The sequence below is a fragment of the Idiotropiscis lumnitzeri genome, chromosome 1, assembly GCF_059441095.1.
Source record: "Idiotropiscis lumnitzeri isolate Australia: NSW breed Sydney's pygmy pipehorse chromosome 1, RoL_Ilum_1.0, whole genome shotgun sequence".
NCBI lineage: Eukaryota > Metazoa > Chordata > Actinopteri > Syngnathiformes > Syngnathidae > Idiotropiscis > Idiotropiscis lumnitzeri.
In genome coordinates, this window is record NC_142391.1 from 20,245,723 (window position 1) to 20,270,181 (window position 24,459).

General features: G+C 44.6%; 2 protein-coding genes and 2 pseudogenes across 3 annotated transcripts in view; 1 reads left to right on the top strand and 3 right to left on the bottom strand.

Annotated features, from left to right (window-relative positions):
• The first annotated feature begins 44 nt into the window (after nucleotides 1-44).
• Nucleotides 45-3,832, top strand: nudt18 (nudix (nucleoside diphosphate linked moiety X)-type motif 18). The gene is made up of 7 exons (XM_088283294.1): nucleotides 45-259; nucleotides 1,321-1,580; nucleotides 1,678-1,788; nucleotides 2,426-2,528; nucleotides 2,607-2,730; nucleotides 3,054-3,175; nucleotides 3,260-3,832. The coding sequence occupies exons 2-7, from the start codon at nucleotides 1,416-1,418 to the stop codon at nucleotides 3,640-3,642; spliced, it is 1,008 nt and encodes a 335-aa protein (XP_088139420.1). The 5' UTR covers nucleotides 45-259; nucleotides 1,321-1,415; the 3' UTR covers nucleotides 3,643-3,832.
• A 941-nt stretch (nucleotides 3,833-4,773) lies between these two features.
• On the bottom strand, nucleotides 4,774-5,540 carry LOC148343596 (uncharacterized; annotated as a pseudogene).
• A 268-nt stretch (nucleotides 5,541-5,808) lies between these two features.
• On the bottom strand, nucleotides 5,809-19,166 carry LOC148343597 (uncharacterized; annotated as a pseudogene). Its single transcript, XR_015844619.1, has 6 exons — nucleotides 19,034-19,166; nucleotides 12,858-13,027; nucleotides 10,438-11,172; nucleotides 8,781-8,854; nucleotides 8,426-8,491; nucleotides 5,809-7,193 (listed from the first exon to the last, which is right to left on the bottom strand). The product of XR_015844619.1 is annotated as an uncharacterized LOC148343597 (transcript).
• A 395-nt stretch (nucleotides 19,167-19,561) lies between these two features.
• Nucleotides 19,562-24,459, bottom strand: part of nos1 (nitric oxide synthase 1 (neuronal)) — a 39,181-nt gene continuing 34,283 nt past the window's right edge. The window contains exons 24-29 of the mRNA XM_088283532.1: nucleotides 24,362-24,449; nucleotides 24,163-24,284; nucleotides 23,773-23,921; nucleotides 22,365-22,559; nucleotides 21,712-21,830; nucleotides 19,562-21,170 (exon numbers count right to left, since the gene is read on the bottom strand). Coding sequence (XP_088139658.1) covers nucleotides 21,155-21,170; nucleotides 21,712-21,830; nucleotides 22,365-22,559; nucleotides 23,773-23,921; nucleotides 24,163-24,284; nucleotides 24,362-24,449 — 689 coding nt within the window. The 3' untranslated portion in view covers nucleotides 19,562-21,154. The remainder of the gene's footprint in view (nucleotides 21,171-21,711; nucleotides 21,831-22,364; nucleotides 22,560-23,772; nucleotides 23,922-24,162; nucleotides 24,285-24,361; nucleotides 24,450-24,459) is intronic.

The window sequence follows — 24,459 nt, forward strand, 5'->3', positions numbered from 1 at the left end:
CATATCGCGATAGTTAATTGAATTCTAATGTATGCATTGTATTGGTTGTATTATTTTGACGAATATTTGCCATCGAATCTCCAACATGTGCACATAAAACGTTTATTTGATAAAACTTCAAGATGAAAGCGGATGTACGTCCGGCAGCGTCACCGTAGCTTAATTGTCAAAACGCCGCAGAATTTATCCCAAGTTGAGAGTCAGCTCGGTGGAAATCTTTCTACTCCTGATTGAAAAATTATAACTATCAACTATAACCGTAAGTTCGGTAATTGACGCTCATCTGATAATATTTGATGACTTACGGTCTACACGCACTTGAGCTTGGGTTTAAAAATATTAGAAAGGCCAAGAACTAGTAACGACATGAAGAACGTGTCTTCGATCGTCATATTTGTGATTTAACTTCATATCATGTTCGTATTTTGATATTGACGCGCAGGCTGCTAGGAAGGAGGGAAGTGATGACAAAGGATAAAAAAAAACACTTGCCATAATAAACATTTATTTCCGTTGTTTCGAGTGCACGATTGTTTATTACACAAGTTTTCCCATCGCGCGACAATCTAACTCGAATTCGGTTCAACTTCGGTTGATGTTCAACTACAACACGGGTGGCCGTTTAATGCGGGTGCCCACTGACTAGTTCTGCCACACCCAATTCATTTTATGGCATACAAATTTGTCAACTGAAAAACTGTACATACTTTTTTAACAATGTAAAATGTAAAAAAAAAACAAATTTTACAGATTAATTCGTTATATTTAAAACGATTAATTAAAATGTATTCTGTACAAATATAATTGCAAGAGGAAATATACTTAAATAATAGTTACTCATGATAATAAGTTTTTAATTAATTGTACACATCACAATTAAGCAACCTGTGACATAAAAGTGACAATCATTAATTTAGTCGTGATGCTTTTAAACATCCGATTGATTAGGGCAAATGAAAATTTGCAAAACAAAGAAGTTGTTACATTGAATTTTTCCATTTGTTCACAAACGATATGTGAATAGATTTTCAATTTGTAAACATGTTTACATATACATTAGACATAGATGCTTTTAAAAATGAATGTAAAAAAATAGCATTTGTAAAACATGTATACCTTTTAAAAACCCAATTGAAGCTGCCGTGTTTTTTGACAGTACAAGAATTCCGCCCAACAGCACTGATATATATAAATTCGTAAATCATACAATTTAAAAATGAGAATTGTCATTATTTTGTTATTAAAATGATCAAATAAGTATTTTACTTTGTCTTATTCTGTCATCTGCGGCTTTGCAAATGACAATTTGTCAATTTTCAGCCCTACGTTTAAAAAAAAAAAAAAAAGGCAGGAAATCTGGTGGTCTTGCATCAGTGGACTGCTATGGGCCAATGAGAGACCAGTGAGCCGTTGACATGGAGACGATGGCACTGGAGCAGGTGGAGGCGCAGGTGGAGCATCTGCTGGCTGGCCTCGGGTGCGAAGTGACGGCGTGCGATGTTGGCCTGGAGCAGAGCAAGCCGGCGTCGCTCAGGAACAACGTCATGTACATCGTGTGCGCCGTCGTCTTCAACGACTTGGTGACGCGCGCCGCAAAAATACATCCCCATGGATTGCATCAATCCAACACCGGCCATTGTTACCCTGAATGCTTGTGTGTTTGTGTATCTGTGTCAGGAGGAGGTTCTGATGGTCCAGGAGGCCAAGCAGGACTGTTACAAGAAGTGGTACCTGCCGGCGGGGAGGGTGGAGGTAGGCGAGAGCCTGCAGGAGGCGCTACGGAGAGAGGTGAGTGCAAATGTTGGCATCGGACGAAAGCGAATTAAATGTGCCAGTGGCCACAAACTACCTTTGAAACGCTTCAGCCTAAAATGGCCAAATGGAAAACTTCCCATGGATTTTCAAGGTTGATTTTCTGGGGCTTTTTCGTGGGTCCACTCATACTAGATACGCCCACCAAATTTTATGTTGCACGGTCAAATTGGTTTTGGAGGCTGACATTTAAAATTCAGGTTTCAAAGTTCAGGCATCCATGCAAATGATCTCTAACATGAAGCAAAATAGCAGACCTACTATTTCTTTTTAGGCTTGACTTCTTGAGACTTTTTTCACGAGTCTACTCATGGTACACATGCCACCTGAATATGACATTGCTAAGTCAAATTGCTTTAGGGGCTGAATTTTAAAAAAGAACATTCCCAGGTCTAAGAATCCCTGGTAATGACTCTAAAACTAACTCCTTTCGTCAACAAAAGCAAACCTCCAGTGTCTTCAGGCATGGGTTCTCAAGACTTTTTGGTGGGTTTACTCCTGATAGACATGACGATCAAATTGCGTGCAGCTAAATCAAACTGGTTTTAGGAGCTCAGGCTTCCAAATATAACAGCATGCCCACCGAAGCCATTGACGGTGTGTCTGCATAAAGGTGAAGGAGGAGGCAGGCTTTGATTGCCAGCCAATCACGTTGCTGCTGATTCAGGAGCAGGGACCTCAATGGATCCGCTTCATCTTCTTGGCCAAGATCACAGGTGAGCGAGAGCAGCTACAGAGTTGCTGTAGCCATTTGGCGAAGTGAGCGTACGTGAGTTAATCGTCTGCGTTTGCAGGCGGGAGCATCAAGACTTTGTTGTCGGCGGATCAGGATTCTCTCCAGGCCACCTGGTGGGACAGAGGTGCCCCTCTCCCTCTGAGGGGTCGGGACATCCTGCGTCTCATCGATTTCGGGCTCAAGTAAGACCTTGTTACGATGTGAAAGTGGTCTTGGACTTGTTTCTGAGTCTTAGTGGTCTTTCCACTCGCCTCTGAGTCATAGTAGTCCAGGGCTGATTTCGGAATCATACTTGTCTTGCATGGTCATTGAACATGCAAACTCCACATGAGAAGGAAGGAACCAAACCCTACACCGCCGTACTGTCCTCATCTTACCAAAGATGAGTTACAATGAGGGGTCGGAAAAACATTTAGAGTTAAGAGGAAGAAATGGGATGGCGCCTAAGAGTCTGACACTTACACTCTGGTGCTGGTCTTGTGAATGTCGACTGTGGTGCGTTCAGGTACCGCCACGACGCCTGGCATCCGGTCACACTGCCGCTGGACATGAGCTGCCGACATGTGGTCCAGAGGCTGCTGCTGCTCTTCAGCACAGACCAGAACGTCTGGATCTTGCTGGTCAAAGGTAGACCTCCCCCCACTCTGGGATGAATACGGAACATTTTAGAGTACTTGGCCATCAGAACTGACTCCCTGTGGTGTCCCTCAGCTCCCAGGCCGCACCTCCCGACGGCAGCGGCTCTGAAGACTCACGCCGTCACGTGGGCGGCCAACATGGTGGCGCAGGACGCCATGCCGTCGGCATACTACGACTACAACGTCAACACGCTGGGCGTGTTGAGCCTGCAGCACGACGGTCGGCAACACGGGAAGACGGACGGCGTGTGCTTCAACACGCTCGTGGCCCTGCAGCCCGACCGCGTGCTGCGTGACGAGGACGGCGCCAAGATGGCGGTGCCGCCCGCCCACAGCCCGCCGCCTGTGAAGAACCCGCGCTACGTCTGGCACCGGGTCCTCGCGCCCGACCTCAGAGAGAAACTGCTGGAAAAGGGCCGGACCGCCAGCATCCTGCCAATGCACAGCCTCTACTGACCAATATCAGTAATACCAGTAAAACAGGTTTTCACTCTTGAGTCCTGACTGGTAGCGATACCGCTAGTATTTTGGGGGACCAAATTACAATGAGCATGAGGCGAGATAATTGTAGGCTACAGGTTAGCTACTAAAAAAATCTGGTCATGTGGTTTTGGTTGTTGTTGCCTGAACAAAGAAAAACTTTAAAGAAAAATGTGAAGTCTTTTTTTTTGTTAATAACAAATATATATGTCATTACACAAAACACTCAACAGGTTTTGCTGCAACTGCTGTTCGAAACCTAACACTGGGTCATTTGCATACTGAAGGGTAATTGGAAATCGGGACAGCGATCATCGCTGCGAGCTGGCAGCAGGCCGATACTCTGAGCACAGTGAAACGCACAAAGCAAGAAGGATGACACAAAAAACAATTATGTATTTTATATTTGAGGGGGCAAGCAAGACATCAAAACGGAAGAAACGGAGCAGAGGCATGAGATAAGAAAAATACGTGAAATATTTCACATTTGATTATTTGAAGGGGGCCTGGCCCCCTCTTGCCCCCTGCCTGGATCGGTCCTGCATGTTTTGATCTGCACATATTTGCACGTGCTCGTTTTTTTAACTGGATTGGTTGCCCAATTTTTCTTGGAAAACATTGAATATTTGTGAGATTTTTTTTTCAATTGTTTAAAAAAATTGAAAGAGGGAAAAAAATCCCACCCACACGTTGACTGTGTATTTAATTGAATATACTTCAAGGTTGGGACGCAAAATATTCTTAATGTTGAAACGACGAAGGCAAAGTGAGCATCTGACATACGGGCGCTTTCCTGTGAAGATCATACTTCTGTTTATTCGCTTTATTATGGTCATTTTTTAAAAAATTTTTACATCTCCGAAGGAATCATCCACCCGGGACGGTCCAAAGATCAGTTCATGTATTCTTTTATCAAGAAAATTATATCAGCTTGCATTTTCAATATGATCAATTCGTTTTGTAAAAATCAGTACAAAATGAAGGAGTTTAAAAAGGCCTCCTGTTAATGAGCAGCATGGTCACGCAAGCAAGCCTCGTTTTTCAATTCAGCGACTTGGCAGACTTCCGTAGGAACTTCGCCAGGGTGCTGACGTTGAAGGCAAAAGTTTAGTCAGGGCCAGCATGTGAGCGCACGTGTGCCATCAGCATCCTCATTTGAGCGAAGGTCATGCCGCAAACGGGGCAGGCCAAGACATCGTCTGCCCTGTGCGACTTCATGTGCACGTTTAAACTGTTCCTGTACGGGAAGCACTTCCCACAAAGCGGGCAGCCGAAAGGTTTTTCTCCCGTGTGCGTGCGCATGTGCACGTTCAAACTGCCCATGCAGGTGAATCGTTTGGCGCACAGGGAGCAAGCAAAGGGTTTTTCTCCCGTGTGCGTTCTCATGTGGGACTCCATGTGCACCCTTTGAGGAAACCTTTTCCCACATACGCCGCAAGCGCAGCATTGCTCCTGGGTGTGTACGCGCGCGTGCGACACCATGACTGACTTGAGCGCGAAGCGTTCGCCGCACACGGAGCAAGCGAAGGTTTTTTTTCTCCCGTGTGCGTAGTCATGTGCGACTCCATGTGCACTTTCTGCGCGAAGCCGTTCCCGCAAAGCGAGCAGCGGAAGGGTTTCTCCCCCGCGTGCGTCCTGCCGTGCGAAATCATGTGCGACTTTTGGGAAAAGCGTTTCCCGCAGACGGAGCAACAAAATGGTTTCTCTCCTCGTGCCCCCTCTGCCAGCCACGGGGATCTTCTTCTGTGGGACAGCAGCAAGAAAAAGACTTAAATTGACAGTTGCCCTTGACTTTTTCCAGAGGCGTCTCTCCTTCTAGAACAAGTCAGGAACATTTGCCTCGCAGCAAAAACTACAAACTTGCACCATGTCATTTGTATTCCTATAAGGGCCGACACACCAACCAGCCCAATCTAAACTAATTCAATCCATTATATATATATATATATATATATATATATATATATATATATATTTTTTTTTTTTTTTTTTGTGGGCCGTGCAAAATCAGTCCAAAACCAGAAAAACGGTGGTTATTTTTCACTGCTCAAAATTAAGACATTAAGAGCTGCATGAATCTCAGCAACGTTGTTTATTTGATTTCTTTCGTAAAAATGCAACATCGTAAACGGTCCACGTCGCTTTGACATCACACTGCCAGTCAACAAAGCTCACAATGACAACAGTTTTGTTTTCCAAAGGCCCTTGTCCCAATTGTGCAGACATTTGGAGACATTTTCCACAGCACAATTACGGAACGAGTTCCAGCAAAAGCAGTTTAACGGGTCAGGCAGTGTTTTCACACCGGTTGCCTTGTCCTCAAGTGGATTTAAACAAGAACTAGCAAGAATTGGTTTTATTTTTTTTAAGCGCTGGCATCTTCAGACAAAAGTTACATCCATGTACAGCGGCTCCTGGAGAAATGAGTTGAATTCGTTCCTCGACCGTGCTTGTAACTCAAAAGGGATAAAAAAAACAAAACAAAACAACAACAAACGAACCTGATCTCAAAGTGAATTTAAACTAGCAGAATCTGAAAAACAAAACAATGATGAAGATGCTAAGCGAGATTAGCATTGAGCTAAGTGGCGCAGCAGCGCTACGAACAAATGCCTTGCTCAGTTTTTGTCGCTGGACGCTTCGCCGCTTTTGGGAACAATCGCTGCGCCAAAGTTGCTGCTCGCTGTTCAAGTGCGAAACGCCCTTTGAGACTTTCTCATGATTAAGGACTAGAGAAATGAACTTGACCCGCCTCCTCCCCCACCTCAGAACTTGGAACAGAATTCATAAAAACATCTTTGCGATAGGACTGAAACTCTGTGAGAAAGATCCTCCGATAGAGCCATTCCTTCTCCGGTTCTCTCCCGTTTTCTTGGCATTTTACTTTGTAAAAACGATGCATTTGTGCGACGCTCAAGCCTGGCCGCAGGCGCTTCCTGTCCCGTCGCACGTCGCGGCTCTCGTACTTGGGGAACGAGTCAATGTGGTCTTTGATGGCCAGCAGGGACGCGTGGCTGACTCTCTTGCGATTGTCGTGCTTGCCCCTACCGTCAGAGAAGGTGAACCTTGGCCTTTTGTCGCCTGTTTTCGGAGCGCTCGATCAACTCTTCCGTTGGAAACGCACAGCGTGGCCAGAAAAAAAGTCTTGCACACGTCCACGGAGCCGCTCCGGCTGGTGGGCAAGCTGTTTTTGCGAGAGTACGTCCGGTTTTTGGGCTCGCCCGCATCTCGCTGCCGTCGTCGCTGGACGTCGAGCAGTTTGACCGAAGTGCAAATGAAAGTGTTCTGCAGATCAAAATTCCCGAGGTCCCAAAAGTCTCGGAATATCGCTCGCCGTTCTTCTTCCGAGATGTGTTGGCTGCATTTGTGTCGGCACGAATGACGAGGGAGGGCGACCGGGTTTTTCTCCGGGACGGGGATGCCGCTGGTGTTCACGTAGGCCTTGCCCTTGTTTCGGGCCTCTTTCATTTGATTTTTCAGCCATTCGTGTGGACGACGCTTTCTCTTTATGCCCTGCTGCGGCGAAGCTGAAATGGAAAGTTCAATATTTACACTTGCGCTCGTCACCCCAAAGGCATCGGTGTTACAGGAGTAAAATTGAAAATGGGCAAAGAAATAGCCATAAATTAGCAACAGGCAGCTACCATCTTTATGGAATTCCAGAAAAAAAACGAAACAAAAAAAAAAGCCTTGAAAATCCTCCATCGACAACGCGTGGATGAAAGCGAGCTATTCTAAAGGCCACACTGCTCCTGTCACAGATAATGTGAGGTCATCAAGTCTTTCGGGCATCTGACACCGTTCGAAAACCTTTGAGGCGTCGACTTGGAAGACCCGTTGAATTTTATCCCACAAGGGCTAATTGGTGGCTACCGCCAAGTGAAACTTGTCAGCAGCGGGGAGAAGGGCTTCCCAGAGTAGGTGAGGCTCGACGGGTCGAGGAGATATGTTGCCAAATCAAGTTATGCTGTGTCATATTCGTGGTCGTGCTATTTTGGGCATCCTTTTGGCTTTTTTTGTGCAGTTTGTAAATATTTTGTCCTGCCTCCTATTTATTTTTTGTTGTGATCTAACTGTTGACCAGTAGATGGCAGCGCACAATTTTGATGATGAATGCAAACAGGGCTGAGTCTATTTTTTTGTTGGAAGATTCTTGAATGCAAAATCCTCTTCCATCCTGTTTTATTACACCGACAGAAAGCCACAACTCAACGTACCTCTTTGGCCAGGCAGAATTGTATATTGTGTATATGTATGTAGATTGTCAGATAAGAAATTAAGGTCGATGGTTTGTTTACTGTAAACCAGGGGTGTCAAACTGCAGTCCTGGAGGGCCGGTGTCCTGCACGTTTTCAATCTCTCCCGGGTGCGACCCACCTGGATTCAAATGATGAGCTCATCAGCAAGCTCTGAAGAAACCTGAGACGTATCCTGCTCATTCGAATCGCGTGTGTTGCAGCCAGGAGAGACGGAAAACAAAACAGTTTGACATCCCTGCTGTAAACCCATCGAGGGACACCGTTACACTGTTTGTACAATATTTTTGTGTTCACCATTGCTCTTGTTACGTTCCAATAAATAATCAATTTTGAAATGTGCTTGGATTATTGTAAAAGTGTGCTCAAAGGCCTTCCAAAGGTTCGAGTGCCAAGGGAGTATATTAAGTTGCGTATTTCCCGCTCATAGGGAGGCGTTCAAATAGTCGCGTAGCATGTCTTGCACATAATTGTCATCCATCAATAACGTGCGTTCCATTCACCTTCATTTTCTTCACTCGTGCTGCGTTGCCTGCCGTGCTTGCACTTTGATCAACAACTGACGTACTCTCATCCGTTTCCAAGGTTACGTCTCAGTCGGTTGCCTGGGCGGAGAAAAAAAAATAAATCAAACTGGAGTTAAGAATAAAAGGTTTAGCACTATTGAGGACGAGTTTACAAGTCCAATCATGTGTTGAGTCGATATGTCACGTCATGATTGGCACAATGTGTACTCACGTATGATACATCTTCTCGAATTTGGAAGACTAAAAAAAAAAAAAAAAAAAAAAAAATAAAAAAAAAAAAAAGAGTGGGTGATTTTCAAGAGAGATTATGTTTGGTTTCCCAAAGCGCTACGTATCGTTGGGAGTGATGTGATGGAGAAGCACGCAAAGGCTCGGGCGGGCAGATTCCTGCTGCGGGCTGAGCAACTGAGGAGCAGCCGCTTGCGCAGATTCAAAGTGGTGTACAGAATAAAAAAAAAAAACTGCTTTTGATTTGGGTTCATTGCTCATTGTACTTTGCAAATGATCGCATGACGGCGGACCCTCAATGACGTCTCAGCCATGTTATCTGCTGACGACGACGCTTCGGAAATGGAGAATTTCCAATCGATTGACGCAACGCCGCCACGAACAAGAAAGAAAGTCTTCTGCTTGGGAGGATCAGTGCCCTTGCTGGAAATGACAATTTCATTTCATCTTTGGTCAAGTGAGTGTTTTGTCGTCACCTTCAGAGAGTGGGTGAGGCCTCAAAAGTTGTTGTGCGTTGCAGCCGTCCGAGCATGGCGTTGCAAGGTCGCCCGCTGGCCTGCAAGCACCAAGTCGTGGAGACCACTTGGGTGCTTCATCTCCGTCGCCTTCGGTCGGCACATCAAACCGGCTCATGTCAGCCTCCTCCGCTTCCTCGTTCAAGAAGAGGAGTGGCTCTGGATCTTCTTCTGCCTTCTTAATGCGGGGGGGGCTCTGTCACACAAATTAATAGTACATCAATTTCATCTCACAACGGCGTACGGCACGTGTCCTCATTTTGACCTGGACGAGGGTATGGAATGGCCACCTCTCTTCATTTGTTTTTTTTTTTTGTCTGCGTGGCACCTCTCACAAAAAAAGAAAGGGAAAAAAAAAAGATTTGCAATAACAACAACAACAGCTTGAGTTGCGGTATTGTACAATGATCATATTGCTTTTCGTGTGTACATTTTTTTCCTGTACTAAAAGGAGGCTTTCTGTTTAGAGCTTTCATCGTAATATTCAAAGCATTTTTTAAATTATGTTTTTGTTTTCTAGCATGTAACCTGTTTCCAGGGCTAGGCACTTGACCCTTTTTTTTTTTCAGTCCCCCGCCCTCCGGCCGCGACCTAGGTACCATTCTGGCTTCGACCTTCCGGCCTTAATCATCCTGCCGGACTTGCAAAAATGCAGTGGTTCACACGAGCTGCAAGATTATATCAATATAATGTGTGAAATATTTCTTAAGTTGCACGTTTTCCCTTTGACCCTTAACCAGTCTGATTCCCACAGCAATGGAACATGACGTCTTAGATAGGCAGCAGAGGACACCGAAGAAATAAAAAATAAATAAATTAAAAAAAAGGAAAAATCAGGCCACATCTAATACCGACACGGCCTTTTTAAAAAAATGTTTTACTTAATTAGGACTAATGGACGTGGTTGTAGTCTGTTGCTGTGTTTCGCGAGCTTTTCCATTGGTGAAAATTGGATGAATAGACGTTAGGATATGATTAAGAAAGTGATAAAAGTTGAAAAACACGCGGGTACGATGTCAAATGTCGACCGCCGTTGGTTTTGCATGAAGACGATGGCCAGAATGTGTTTGCATTTTCATCGCTTTTACACAACCTTAACCTTTTTGAGGTTTGTCACCGGGAAATGATACTAGTCTTCCGATAATGCTGCTCACATAGTTGCGTTTGCGTTTTACATTACACACACGCATGCATTTCGTCTTGCAAAGCACGTTTGGAGCGAGTTGAGGCAAAATGCGCACAAACCTCGTTGCGGCTTGCAAGCAGCTTCCAGTTGCCGTCGGTGTTGTTGTTGTTGTTGTTGTTGTTGTTGAGCAACGAGATAATTCGGGCCAATTGTATCTCGTTGTTGCCAGGAACTCTTCGTTGGGCCCAACACCTCGTGAAGGTGGTTCCTGTAGTTGGGCTGCCGTCGGTGTCGCTCGCTCTCGTCTCTCGCTCGGCAAAGTTGCTCCTCGTATGATGCGATCGTCCGTTCAAACATTTCCAAGATATCGTCAGCGGCCGCCAACAGTCGCTTCCTCACCAAATCTTTCAACATTTTGCTCCCCCTGCTCTCTTATTTTGGCTTGTTTCGAATCCCCACCGCTCGTCGGCCGGGAATTTGTTGCGAAGCGATGCACACTTCCATATTTTACTTCTTCTGTGGTATATTTGTGCGCTTTCTTTTAACGGCAGCACCTGGATAGCACGTCACAAGTCGGCCATCTTGGAACGGTATAGACGACGACTCTGACTGACAAGGGTGTTTTTTTTTTTACGACCTCAGACAAAATGGGAGAGCAGGGTGTAAAAACTAAGACATAAAATAGTTAATATGAATTCAAGTCAAGAATCAAATTCATCAAGAATCAAATAAGAAGTTGAGGCCTTTTCAGTCAGGGCCATGTTACGTCACAAGTGCACTGCAGAGACGAACCAGCAGATGTCAGGGTAGGGTCGTGTAGGAACTTGACGTTCCCAGCGAAGACACTCGACAGACTGACGGACAGAAGGACATGAACCCATGTGGATATTTTGGGTGGCAAATATTGTACGCGTTTAATATTTTAGATTGTCAGGGACAAAATCTACACTTAGCACACCTCAGACGGAAGGTTAATCTTAGAGGAAATAAGATAGTCGGGCGCTTGACGTTGTTGGTCGGCAAGGCCCAAAATTGGAACAAAAACAACGCAGATAGTCTTTACCTGTGTACCAATTCTTAAATAACATGTGATCACACAAGATTCAATTTGTGCCAGAGACAACTTTTTTTGGACAGTTCACACAAAACAATTATCGGGCTTCTTGATTTTGTCCCGATTTTGCCGCCTTCCCAATCAAGCGTCAACAGAATAACGACGTTCCTCGAGTTACGCGCCACTTGACCCATGTCGTTTTGACTTTTACAATGTCTGAGTCTCGTCTGCCATTTTGTCTCCAGTTCTATAGTGTGTGTGTGTGAGTGTGTGGGGGTGTGCGTGCGGGTGTGTATGTGAGTAAAAATGGGGTGTGCGTGTTTGTGCGTGCGGGTGTGTATGTGAGTAAAAATGAAAGCAGAACCTTCGCACGATGATGGTCCAGACATTACTATGAAAATGAAGCTCGACATCAAAAGGCAGACGAACATCTGATATTTGGTTTGTGATTTCGGGGATATTAAAGCGTCAATTCCGTGAAAATTTGGGGGATGTCGCCAGTGTAGGAACGGAAGTGGTTTTGTAACGCGAGGACTGCCTTTTATGATTGTCTGAGATGAGCCGGCTCAGGTCTGAGGCGTTTTAAATGTGTATTTGTCCTGATAATAACGGTTCCTGTTTTTATTTTCATTACCAAGCAAAACAAAACAAACAAATGTTTCCACTTAAGGTCAACGCACCGCACCCGTGTCTTCTTTTGAAATCAGAAATAAAAAAATACTTGGCCTTATTTTCATACAGTGTAGCTCCGTCGCTCGTTTCGTTGACTTGCAAGATACAAACAAACTACGCAGGTGACCTGAACTGGAAAGAATGGCTTTTTTTTTTTTTTATTTAATCCAAGCTGAATTGAAAACTCCACGCAGTTATCGGGGTGAAATGCACACAAAGTTATTCCTTGGATATAAACGTCCGTCTTTATTGCTTTGCCGAAAATGGAAGTGCCTTAACAAGATAAAGACCATGTCAAAACGTGAACCTTAACATGTTCCAATGACGTGACTTGAACCTTTTTTTTTTTTTTTTTTTGCCAGCCACCCGATTCAATACATTGCACATTGCATGCTTTACACTTTCTGAAATGTGCCAAGCAAGAGGCCAAACATTGTCAACTGAAAGTATTTGAAAAGCAGGAATTTTTTTTGGTCACACTTCGTAGCAACATGTGCATGTTGAAAAACAGATCAAAGAGAAGATCACTTTGTGACAGGGCTGACTTTGAATTGTCAAACTCGACCTACTGAGGGACGTCCCGTGTTGTCATTCCATTGTGTGACTCTTAATTTTAATCAAACTTATTTTCTGATTTTTGGTAAAAAAATATATATATATTTTTTGTTTGTTTGTTTTGAGCTTTTCCGTTCTTTTGGAAGAAGCAGTTGAACATTTTTTTGGTTTCACCAAAAACACCATCTTCTGACCAAAAAGCAGAGAAAAATCCCTCCTTTACTGTTGCATCACGAACCCAGACAAGAAGGTCCTTACCTGAAGCGAGGGAGGCCTGCAGTTGTTTGGATGTCGTCCACGGTTGCTTTGTCTTCACATTCTCCGGCCCGGTTATCATCGTCATTGTCATCTTTGTCATTGTCGTCATTATCATCATCATCGTCATTGTAGCCGTTGTTGTCGTCGTCATCAACGTCGTGGTCAACAGCCTCAACAAAGAATCCAATTAGCTGCAGCGTGCGGCGTGTCCGTCCAGCCAGTTTTTGCACAGTCGCCGCATCCAAAATCGTACAGGCGAGACTCACTTTGGCCACCAGGCACAAAAAAATAAAATAAAATACGGCAGCTGTGATCCTATTTCTCCACAAAGCAATTTCACACTCGGATTCCGACTTGTGTGCAGCCGACTGATTGGCTTTTTGCCTTTTTTTTCTTTTTGGTCTCCTTTCTGACGGCAACTGTTCATATGGCAAACAAAAGACATCAAAGGCGACAGTGCACACTTTGATATTGTGAAAGGACTTTTTTTTTTGTTCACTCTTAAAAAAAAGATTCCCAGGTGTTTTCATAACATGTGTGGCTTATCTATATACTTGGAACACTTAACAGCCTGTTTTGCAGAGGTGGCAACTGAAACACTTCCCAAACATTACCTCAATTATCAGTAACTCAATCACTGCCATTGACGGATATAGAAGCCAAAAAGTGTATTTATTTTACCTGGGCTGGTTAATCTCCCTAAATACTCCCGAAAAGTGTCCTAAAACTCCGGAAGTGCACACATATTGTTCCCAAGGACACATTTGCTCCTAAATCGACAGCAATACTCCCCAAAAGTTCTCCCAAAATATCCTAAACGTATCTCAAAACACTCTAAAAGTGAGCCAAGCCTCTTTCGGGCTTCCGACAGCTCACGGCCAGTTAGTCAAGACTTGTCAATTTCATTTGAAGTCATATCTCAGATCACAATTTGAAGAATCCCGACTACAGCCTCACCGCTGCTTTGTTGGAGTCACTTGCTCAATTTGATGATCAGATTTGAGACCATTTACAGCCCTCATATCTTTATGACTTTGGAAAGTGACTTCAGACAATGAAGGTCTTGTTTTTAGCTCCATGGTGTCGGTGGTTGAAGACTTTTGAAGTCCTACGTGCAAGCGGTGCAAAAAAGGTGAGCTGCCGCTAATCACTGACATCGTTGATCAACGGAGTCCGACTCAACTTTCAACGGATTACAAAAAAAGAATCTTGCGAGGGAGAGATTTGTCCACAGGAGCCCCGATTGGACGTTTTTGCCTCAATGCGTTTCGTATCTTTGCAAAGGCACAATTGTTGCACGGGCTGTCGCAGGCGTGGCTAATGAGCGGAACTCGGTAAGCGCGCCAACATTGGAATTGCGATGGCGCTTCTGCGGGTTGGCTTCAAAGCGAGCCCCTTTCCTGGCGCACACGCAAGCCGTCCTACGCGTCGGGCCAACGGCATGAAAGAAAGTGCAAGAGGAAAAAAAAAAAAAAGGCTCCTGGCAAGTTGTGCGTACAGGACAGGACGTTGAAAGGGGCTCGCCACACGCCGACGTGACACATGCGCCACCAGATAGTCACGCTAACGCTTATTGAGTGAGTGGGCCGCACGCGTGGCGGCGCTGGCAAATTTGGGAATGAAAGGCAAAAGGGGATCGCTATTGTCGCCGTCCAGGATGTCAGCGCGAAACAAACTATTGAAAGGCGCCAATGCGCCGAGATTAAAGTGGATCAATTACAAGCCCTTTGAGAGCGTGTCATAGGATGAACTCAGCCGACGTGGCCCTCGGTCTACGCCACTGCCGTGCCAAGTGAGAGGTCGACACGGACACAATCGCAAAGATGTTGATTTTTTTCTTTGATCTTTAAGATACTTCCAAAATGGAGGAGGACATACGAAGTTGTCAAATTGCGCCACAATTGGCAAACTTCCTCCCCCATCGATAGGCATCTTGAAACTTTTTGCTGGCTGACAAACAAAACTGACCAAATGTCACTCGCGTTACCTCCTCTTTGCTTTGAACAACATGACACAAACGTCAACGTTTGGGAAGTGAGGTCACTCGTTGTTGAAGCTTTGTCGGTGCAATTCTGAACTTGAATTTTAGGCAAAGGGAGACGGATCTGGACTGCAGGCAGACGTTTTCCTCTTTGCATTTCCACCCAGCCTCGCCTGGGACGTTTAAATGACATGAAAAGCAAATCCATCCCCAAAGCCGCAATGTCAAAAATGAGGCAATACTGTGGTGGATTATTGACGGATTAAAAAATGCAGTGAGACTGGCAGGTACTGTACAAAGTTACTCTATGGCAAGTATTTGAAAAAGTCCCTCAGGAATGACGGCACAAACTTTCAAGGTCAGTAATAAGTGTCGCAGTTGAGGCTATAATTAGCAACATTTTCTCGCTAGTGACAATTTGACTTGACTGAGCATGGCGGACAAAGCAGGCGGAAGTATACAGTCAGATGAGTCACTCGACTCACCTGTCGTTAAAAAAATAAATAAACAAATGAATAAAAAGAAAACAAGGCAGCATCTGATAAAATGTCACATCATTGCATTTTTTTACCTCAATGTTTGCTTTTTCAGGCGTGACGTCGAGTCGTTTTTTGTGGTTTTGCTCATGATGGATACATCATGGTGCTAAGCCAAGCCGCTTTTAGGTTGTCGTTTTTTTTTTTCCCCATTCCGCTCCCCATGATAAACGTGTCAATGGCCCTCTGGAACTTTTTGGGATAAGCCTAAAAAAAAGTCACAAGCAGCTGAGCAGGAAGTCGGCCATTTTGCTTTGAAGATGACGCGAGATGGCGTTGCAGGACATCGCCGCCTCGGGATTTTGTAATTTTTTGTTTACGAGACATAAATAGAGCCACAAAGAAAGTGTCCATTTTTGCCGACTGCGGCTTGAGAATTTGTCTCATTTCGAACCTGCGTTCGCCATAAAGGCCGCCACGCTTCGGTTTCTGACAGCCGGATGCATCAAGGTGGTGGTGTGTGAATGTTTTTTTTTTTTTTTTATTGCAAAGGAACACTAACGAGCGAACTGGCAATCGGGCCATTTACTTAATGGCGGGCTTTTCTGAGCCGAGCCGAGCCGCCGCTCGCTACTTGAATCTTTTTGTCCGTGTTGGCACACAATGCAGCTGCCCGCTATTCTACCCACTGACGTTACGCAACACTAAATGAGATCATCGGCCGAAAGAGCGCCACTCCATACCTGCGTGAGTGTTTGATGAATAGCGTGCTGTGTTTTATAACGCTGGTCATTTCGGGGAGACGGAATTGATGTGGTTATCGCGCCCTCGAGGATTTTTGTCTTCTTCTACTCCCATCTGGCACACTTAGATCAATTCTCATGGCAATTGACCTGATCAGATGGAGGAGGAAAGAAACATCTTGGAAACAAAACCATCGCAGACCAATGAGAATGAAAAAACAAAACAAAAAACAAAACAAAACCTAAACACATACCCCAAAAATAAAAGCCAAGTTGCAATTGTATGCAAATTCAAAAACAAAACAAAATGTAAATAAATAATTACACAAAAACAATTAAACGTCACGGTATAAAAGATCGGGGAAGACGACTTGATGGTAAAATTCAAATTGAAGTAATTATGAACACCGGAGCTGAAGTTTGACAATTAAATAAAAAGTTAAACGGTTACATAAATAATTATAAAAATCACAATGCTACAATAATACACATTTACACTAACAAAAAAAATACAATTTAGTCCTCAGTGAAACTGATGTCCATTTTATTTTGTAAAAAAGTTTATACAATTTAGCATAATCGCACTCCAAAATCCGCTATCGTAGCAGCCGAACGCTCAAATGCAATATCGTGCGCTTCACCGCGCTCGGCATTTTGCCCGCTATCGGTGCCATGAAACTTTTGCGTCACAGGAAAGTGTAAAAAGTGTGCCGCCGTCTTCCATAGACGTGACCCGTTAGCCGGAGAGGCTAACATAAGCGACGCGGCTCAGAGGCGACTTGCAAAGGAAAGCCCGCTCGCTCGCCGGTGTAACGGAGGAAAACCGGCTTCTATGGGGCCTATTTCTTTTGTTTGTCGTCATTTGTCAGCCGTCATTGACGGGCAGACAGACCTCGGCTAAAATTTCTGCGGCAACTGTGACCGTCTCCGTCGTGCGTGCGGTCAAATTGCAAACCGTCAAATGGATCACACATCAAAGTCATCATGTGATGCTCAACAGCGCAGGACCAACAAGCGTGTTCGTCGTCACCGAGCGGGAAGCTCGTGCATGCCGCCCGCGCGCCACTTTACATTTGGCGAGTAACTTTTGAAAATACATAGCCAAATGGAAATGTGTCGTATGAAAAAGTTCGTGGGCACTGATTGTTTTGTGTGCTACACTTAGTCACTCACCGCGCTGGTTGATGAAAAGGCGTGTCCCAATACTTTTGTACGCAGAGCGTGCGAATGGGGCGGGGGTTGGTGGGGGCAGTTTCTCCTGTACAGCGCGTTCGGGAGCGTCGGTGCCATTATCTCGCAGGTTGAAGCCGACGATGGAAGTGTTGGTTGCCACGGCAACCGCCAGCGCTTTGCTGCCCAGTACACACGCACAGGCACGCGCACAGGCACGCACACACAGGCAGCAGCTTCATTTTCCGTTCTTTCTTTTGGTAGGGGGGGTGGAGAAAAACTGTTGCATAGAGGAGATGAAGTTGCACATTTGCGGAGGCGTGCGGGTCACCAACTCCACATTTTCTTTTATGATTACTTGGGGAATGTGTGGCCAATAAGACGAAAGAAGAGCGCTGGACGCCACGCCGGAGTCGGCGTCCACTGAATTGGCAGCAACCTCGGACGCACAGCGCCAAATGCTTCCCTTCTTTTACACTTCAATGGTGTTCAAACTGACATATGAGACACGTGAGACATGCAAGACTTGACAAACGAGACATGATCAAAATGAGAGCGAGACACGAGAGAGTTTGGAGGTATGTGAAGAGAGACATGCAAGACTTGACACGCGAGACTTTTGAGACGACGCCATCGACGCGTGTGCGTGTGTGTGTGAAATGGTACACGAGAACCGACGCGCACGACAGATTGCACACGAAACGGACATGCGAGCCGTGTGCTCAGCGAGACCTAAGAGAAAAGGAAGGACAACTTGAGACACAGACATGACATGAGACACGCGAGACATTTGGGGAAAGAGAATCTTTGAAATGAGACGTAAAGGAGACATGAGCGATGCCATGAGATAACTGAGACGTAACAGACACGAGACATGAGCAACACGTAGGACATTTGAGACAAACGACGTGTGGAAAAGCCAAAATGAGGCCTGCCTGAGACACACGAGGCAGTCACGTGACACAAGACACGTATGAAATGAGACGAAAGCCACGTAAGAATTGTCATATAAGGATTCAAAGCTGGGCACTTAACCTATTTTTGCCGGTCAGTCCCTCGCCCGTGATCTCGGTACCGTTCAGGCCTCGATCCTCCGGCCTTATTCATAAAAATAGTCACCCCCCCTGACGGAATCCTCACTTCTACTATCGTGCTATGTGTGTGTGTCTGTCTGCATATTTATTGAGACATGTATATTAGTACTGGGCAACAATAAAATTTTTGAATCGCAATCAATTGGATGTTTTTTTTTTTTTATTAATCACAATTATGTCGCTACAGACAAAATGTCTGCAATTTTTAAGTCGTGTATAGCACACGTTTATTCGAAATGCATTTCCATATAAACGGAAGTTTGTTTTATTTGGCTAACACTCTTGAATCCTCAAGTAACTTTACCGAGGAAAAAGTGAATCAAATTTGCTACATCTCCTCAAAATAATCCCAGAAATGTGTAATCCCACTGTATTTCTAGAGCACATTTCACAACAGCTGCAGCTGTAACAAAAGACTTTCCATATGGTGTCATAGAAATAAATTAGTGCCCGCCAAGATGCATCCTCTCCGTTCGCCTGGAACAGAGGAAAACTGCTGAAATTCACGACATTTCACAGTCGCAACTATATTTTCAAGAGCTATTTCTTTGCAAAACTTCTACAAAATGTGCCTAACTAAGGTTGTGGCGTCCAATTCAAAATACGCCACGAGTGGAGTTGAGACAATGATGAAGCCCACAGTAACTACCGCACATTCTTGACTGTTGTTTATGGAGTTGCATTATAGCGTAGGAAAATCAAAGACACTTACTTCATTTGGCCATTCAAGGTACCTCTTTGGACAGATCAACCCCTTCCACAACATGGGGACGTCGACGTTTATTTACTCACGATTCTATTTGACAAGTGTGCTCACAGTTGCATTTCACACTGCTCAGCACAACGTTTCTTCCCCACGCTCACGCCACCACAAGATCAACCGCCCCAAAAAACTGACTACACACAGGTGAGCGCACCTACTAATAAAAAAGACCCTCCCCCCTCGTGACACCGCCAATCACCGTGAAAGTGGAGCGTGCGCATGCTTGGCTCGTGCACAACACACAAGCACGCGTCCCAAATAAGGAAGAAACCACACAAACGCTATATGGCTCCTACAACTAACGTTGTAAAATGTGGTGACTAATTCACGGATAGAAATACAGTACTGACAAATGCAAGAAATTTCTTTTTTGCCAAACTTTGTTCGTAAAAAAAAAAAAAAAAAAAAAAAATATATATATATATATTTTTTTTTTTGACACCAAAGTGAAGAAAGAAACACAAAGGAAGCCTGAACGTATTTTGTAAATGTTCTACTTTATTTGGTAAGTCAATGCACAGTCCTTGCAGTGGTATGCATTCAAATGGAGTTTGGAGCACAGTGGCGCGAACCAAAAACCGGAGCGAACCAATTGCAACGATATGACGCCCTTCGCCTCGGTCGTCGTCTTTGCAGCAGCAAATCGCACAAAAAGCAAAGCAGCCAAGAAAGCAAAGAAGGCCGCCGCTGCTGGACAAAGTCACGTTACCGCCACACAGTGCTGCTAAACACACTTTTAGAATGAATACAGGAGACACAAGATCACCATGCAATGAGCTTCGCGAACCCGAAGGAAGGACAGGGCGCACCTCGTGGGCTTTGCGCTTGGTCAATTCAAAATACATTCTCAGATAGAGATCCAAGTGGTACTCTTTAGCTGATATATATATATATATATATATATATATATATAAATTTTATGTGTGTGTGCGTGATGTATTCATGTAGCGGCTATATTGTGCATATAATGTCTGTCTCAAGCATGCATGAAGCAGTTTGAGTTATTTTCCGGCTGCACAATTTACACACAAGGCCGCCATTGCATCATTCCAGGAGACGTTTGTCCATACACAACCTTGGTGGTCTTTCCACTCATCTTTGAAAACCCGATTTGTGTTGTTCTTTTTTTTTTTCCAGGATTTTGGAGACAAAAGAAATTAGAATTTTTCAAGAAACAAATCATAGTCGAATGGGAATGAAGTCACAATTTAATGAGAAAAAGTATGTCTATAATATTTTCGAGAGAGAAAAAATATATATTTTCAAAAAATATTTGTAAGGGGACGACAAACTGTAAACTTGGTTCGGATAGAAATAAAATTATTTGTCTACCCACCAAAAAAAAAAAAAAAATCATGATATAATATATATATAATTATTTTTGAAAAACAAGTCACAATTATTCAGGAATGAAGTCGTACCGTTGAGAGAAACTACCCCAAAAAATTTGAATGCTCTCTGTGTCTTCCCATGATGCGTTTGGGTCGGCTGGGACGTATCAGTAGTCGCTCATGCGCTTGTATGCAATTTTGTCTTTTAGAGAAAACTTCATCAAAGTGTTGCTCTTGTTTTCAATGACACGTTTGCGTCACCTGCATGCTGCCGAAAAAAACAAAATCATTTGGATTCTTTTCAATTGTGTTGCTGAAGAGCGTTTCGATTGGTTTTGACGATGCGTATGTGTCGGTTCGGACAGTTGTCTGTGGTGCGCTCGCCCGGCCATCGCGTTCCAACAGCCCGTCAAGCGTTGTCGCCCGTGCAGGCCACACGCATGCAAACATCCAAAACAAAAACAACAACAACCAATTAAAAAAAAAGAAAACAAAAAAACCCAAAAAGGCAGCTTTAGCCTTTTGGTGACTCGCGCATCTTCTCATCTGTTGGAGTCATGCATGGTCGCCATGAATCACAACCGGTTGGCGCCGGTGCAAGAGAAGCTCAGCAAACCCAAAACACAAATGTGGTAGCAAAGAAAAACAAAGACAGATGTCGAGACGGCACGTTTGCTCCAGCTTGTCCTTCCCTCGTACAAAAATTGGCACAGTTTTGTGGAAGCGGTGCTGCGGCGGCCTACGAGCAAAAAACCCTGCAAGGAGACACAAATGGAGACGTTACACTCATGTTTACTTCCATTAGGAAGCAAAAAGGCTCTCCTCCAAGGCGTCTCCATGGCGACACGCTTGTTTTTGTTCACATGATGGCAGCCAAAGAGATTTGCCAGGAGATGCTCTCCGTCCATCTCGCCAGGAGAGCTGAAATATTTAACGATGCATTTTTGGACTTCTAATGGCATTTTGAGGAGAGCATTTTGTTTGAGAAACATGTGCGAAAATTGGGAAGACCATTGATCTTTTATGATTTCAAAATTTTATTTATTTTTTTTGTAAAAAAAAAAAAAAATTGCGTGTGACAAGAAGTCAAAATGTTTGGAAAATAAAGTGAATAAAGAGAATAAAGTGAATAAAGTGATGCGAAAATGTTTGTTATCTGAGTCAGAATGTCAAAATATCATATATATATATATATATATATATATATATATATATATATATATATGTAAAATATATATAATATATACGTTTTGTTCTGACATGAAAAGTGTTATTTTGTGTGTGTGTGAGACGTACTCGTCGGAGTCTTTCTTGCTCTCCTCGATGTAGGCGATGGACTCGGAGCGCAGTCGATTGGTGACCTCGTATGTGCGCAAGGTGACCCCAAAGATGTCCTCGTGGTAGCGGTTCTCGTCCTGCGCCAACATCAAGCACATCATCAATTGTGTCTGATATGTTCAGTATGCTTTTGTTTGTTTTAAGTGTTTTGGACTGTTTAAGTTTTTTTTCTTTCTATGTTGCCAATATCCTCTTCATGATCAGTCTAATTTTGCACCAGTTGTGCAGTTGCCATATTCCAGGTTTTTGCAAGGAATGGCTGAGATCCCGGCCTTATTTCTACGTATCGGGTTGTCGTCAAGGCTGCCGGTAGTAGCCACCGATACTTGCGGACGTTCTCCTATCAGGAAGTAAAAGCTGAGAATTGCATCTGTCGCCATCCTCTCATAGGCCCAGTTGGACGCAATGTCTGGAAGTACATTTCTGTTCAGAAGGTTTCTTTTCATGCTTGGAGTTTTGCTACCGAAAATGAGGAACTGATTTGCCAACTCAATTCGGGTGCCACGATGACTTTCTGCAGGGCTGACAATGTTCTTTTGCATTAACTTTAAAGTCGGTGCTTTCATTTTGGTGTGTCGGAGCCGCCTAAGCGTGTGATAGGACCCCCTTACCCTCAACTTGCTGATGAAGAAGCCGGCGTCCTCTAAGCTCATATTTCCGTGCTGTTTGAGGATCTGCTGCACAGTTTTCAGGACGTCTCCCGCCATGGTGACGTCGCCGCACACGTAGATGTGGCCGCCCTCCTCGCGCAGGCAACGGTACACTCTTTCGGACAGGTGTTCGCGGAGGATGTCCTGCACGTATTTCTGGAGGCAGGAACAAGACCGCGCGTCAGAACACTTGCGAAATGAGTATGCAAAATCAAAAACTAAATTTGCACATTCTGTCACTTTTAATCTGATTGACAGTTGGAAACGCCTAAATTTAGGATATAAAAACCAATGAGAGAAAGTAACAGTCCCAACAGAAGTTTTCAGAAATTTCTTGTCCTGGGACCAAATTCTCATCTCATCTGAAGGCTCCATTTATTAAAAGTTGTAGTCCAGAGAGAAATTATAAGTCTCAAGAAAATGGTCAAGTCCCAAAGTAATGATCTCGTCTCAAGGGAAGGTTCTTTTCTCAAGCGACAGGTTGAATGTAGTCCTGTAAGTTCTGGTCCCGAAAGAAAGTTCTTATGCACAGAAAAGGTACAAGGCCCACAAGAACTGTTTGGATGTCCCAAGAGAACCTTCTCGTGTAGAAAGAAAGTTGTAGTCAAGGGAGAAGGTGCAAGTCTCAAAAGAATGCTCCGGTCCCAAGAGAAGATCTGCATTCTCTTCTCGTCCCAGGGGAAGCGTGAAGTGCTTACAGTAGCCATCTGGTATTGAGAAGGTCTCGTGCCAAGTCAAAGTTTGAGTCCAGACTTGAGGTACTAGTCTCAAGACAATAGTCTGACCTCAAGGGAAGCTCGGAGTTCCGATATCATGTCGGTCCTCGGTTTATGCAGTACTCCGCCGACGCCGTTTCGACTTCACGAAACTCGAGTCTCGTCCGCTATTTTGTCTCGTGCTCTCCAACGCACTTCAATGAGGCCTGGAGGTTGTCGTGTGCCAATTGGGATTGGGCCAGAATGTGCATCGTTGAGCGTCCAGCCAAATGCCGAGCTGGACGTCATCAAAAGGTTGGACAAAGGCCAAGACGCTGACCAACGTCAACATTTATTGGGTATTAAAGCGTTCATTTGGGTGACGTTGCCAGAATCAAAACAGAAGTCGTTCGTGACCCGAAGACTGCCTTTACTACCAAAAGAAGGTTCTAGTACTCAACGTTTAAATCCTGAGAGACAAAAAAAAGTCGCAATCCTTGGAAAATGTCCCTGTTCAAAGGATCTGGTTCCAATAGAAAGTTTGTCCCAATTTAGTTAAATGGGGAAGACTTGTTTATTTGGCGGCGAGGAATCGACCCTTGCGGAACTGTAAAGTCTCCGCCGCAGAGTGTGCAGAGTGTATCGTTGCTCTCGTACGTGTCCATGCGGTATACCTTTGGTCTTCCGGGTTCTCTGGAGTAGGCCGTGTAGAGCTCCTTGAAGACCTCCTTGTTCCTCGCTTGGATGGTCTCCTCCTTGTAGATATGGTCCATCTCAGACTGGCGACATCCAAACACCAGGATCATGGGCCAAGCCTCCACGCCTGAACAAGGAGACGCACGCACAAAAGCAAGTGGAGGGAGCGCATTCGCAACTTGATTTCCATCCAAGATTGACAAAAGTTTGACAGGAAAGGAACACGGCCTGCAGAGTTTCAATTGGAAATGTTGGACGCTGAGGACGGGACAAAGCTCCACGTGATTTCCTTTTTTTTGGTATTACGCTATTCCGTCCATTTACTACACGGACACCAGAATGGAATATTCAGATAATGTTCTTCTGACCTTTGCGTTGAAGGTCAAACATTCTCTGTTGCCAAAAGCTCCTGAATGGGGCAATGCCAGTCCCGGGGCCCACTAGGATGCAAGGAGCTTGGTGGTCTTTGGGAAGCCGGAATAAGGGGGCGCTAAACAAACAAAAAAACAAAGCAACGTTCGTAAACGTGGAACAAACGCGAGTTTCCCGGCTCGGCTTCAGTTGTACCTTCGCACGAAACAGGGCACCACTTCGCCCTTTTCGATCCTGTTGAGCCATGACGAGCAAACGCCGTGGTGGATCGGGCCTTCTCCGTCTGGAAGAGA

Bases quoted from the DNA above. Each gene is read 5' to 3' on its own strand.
- nudt18 (XM_088283294.1), top strand. From the start codon at position 1,416: ATGGAGACGATGGCACTGGAGCAGGTGGAGGCGCAGGTGGAGCATCTG. The intron at 1,789-2,425 runs GTGAGTGCAAAT...GTCTGCATAAAG, and splicing joins AGGAGGCGCTACGGAGAGAG to GTGAAGGAGGAGGCAGGCTT. The intron at 2,731-3,053 runs GTAAGACCTTGT...TGGTGCGTTCAG, and splicing joins CTCATCGATTTCGGGCTCAA to GTACCGCCACGACGCCTGGC.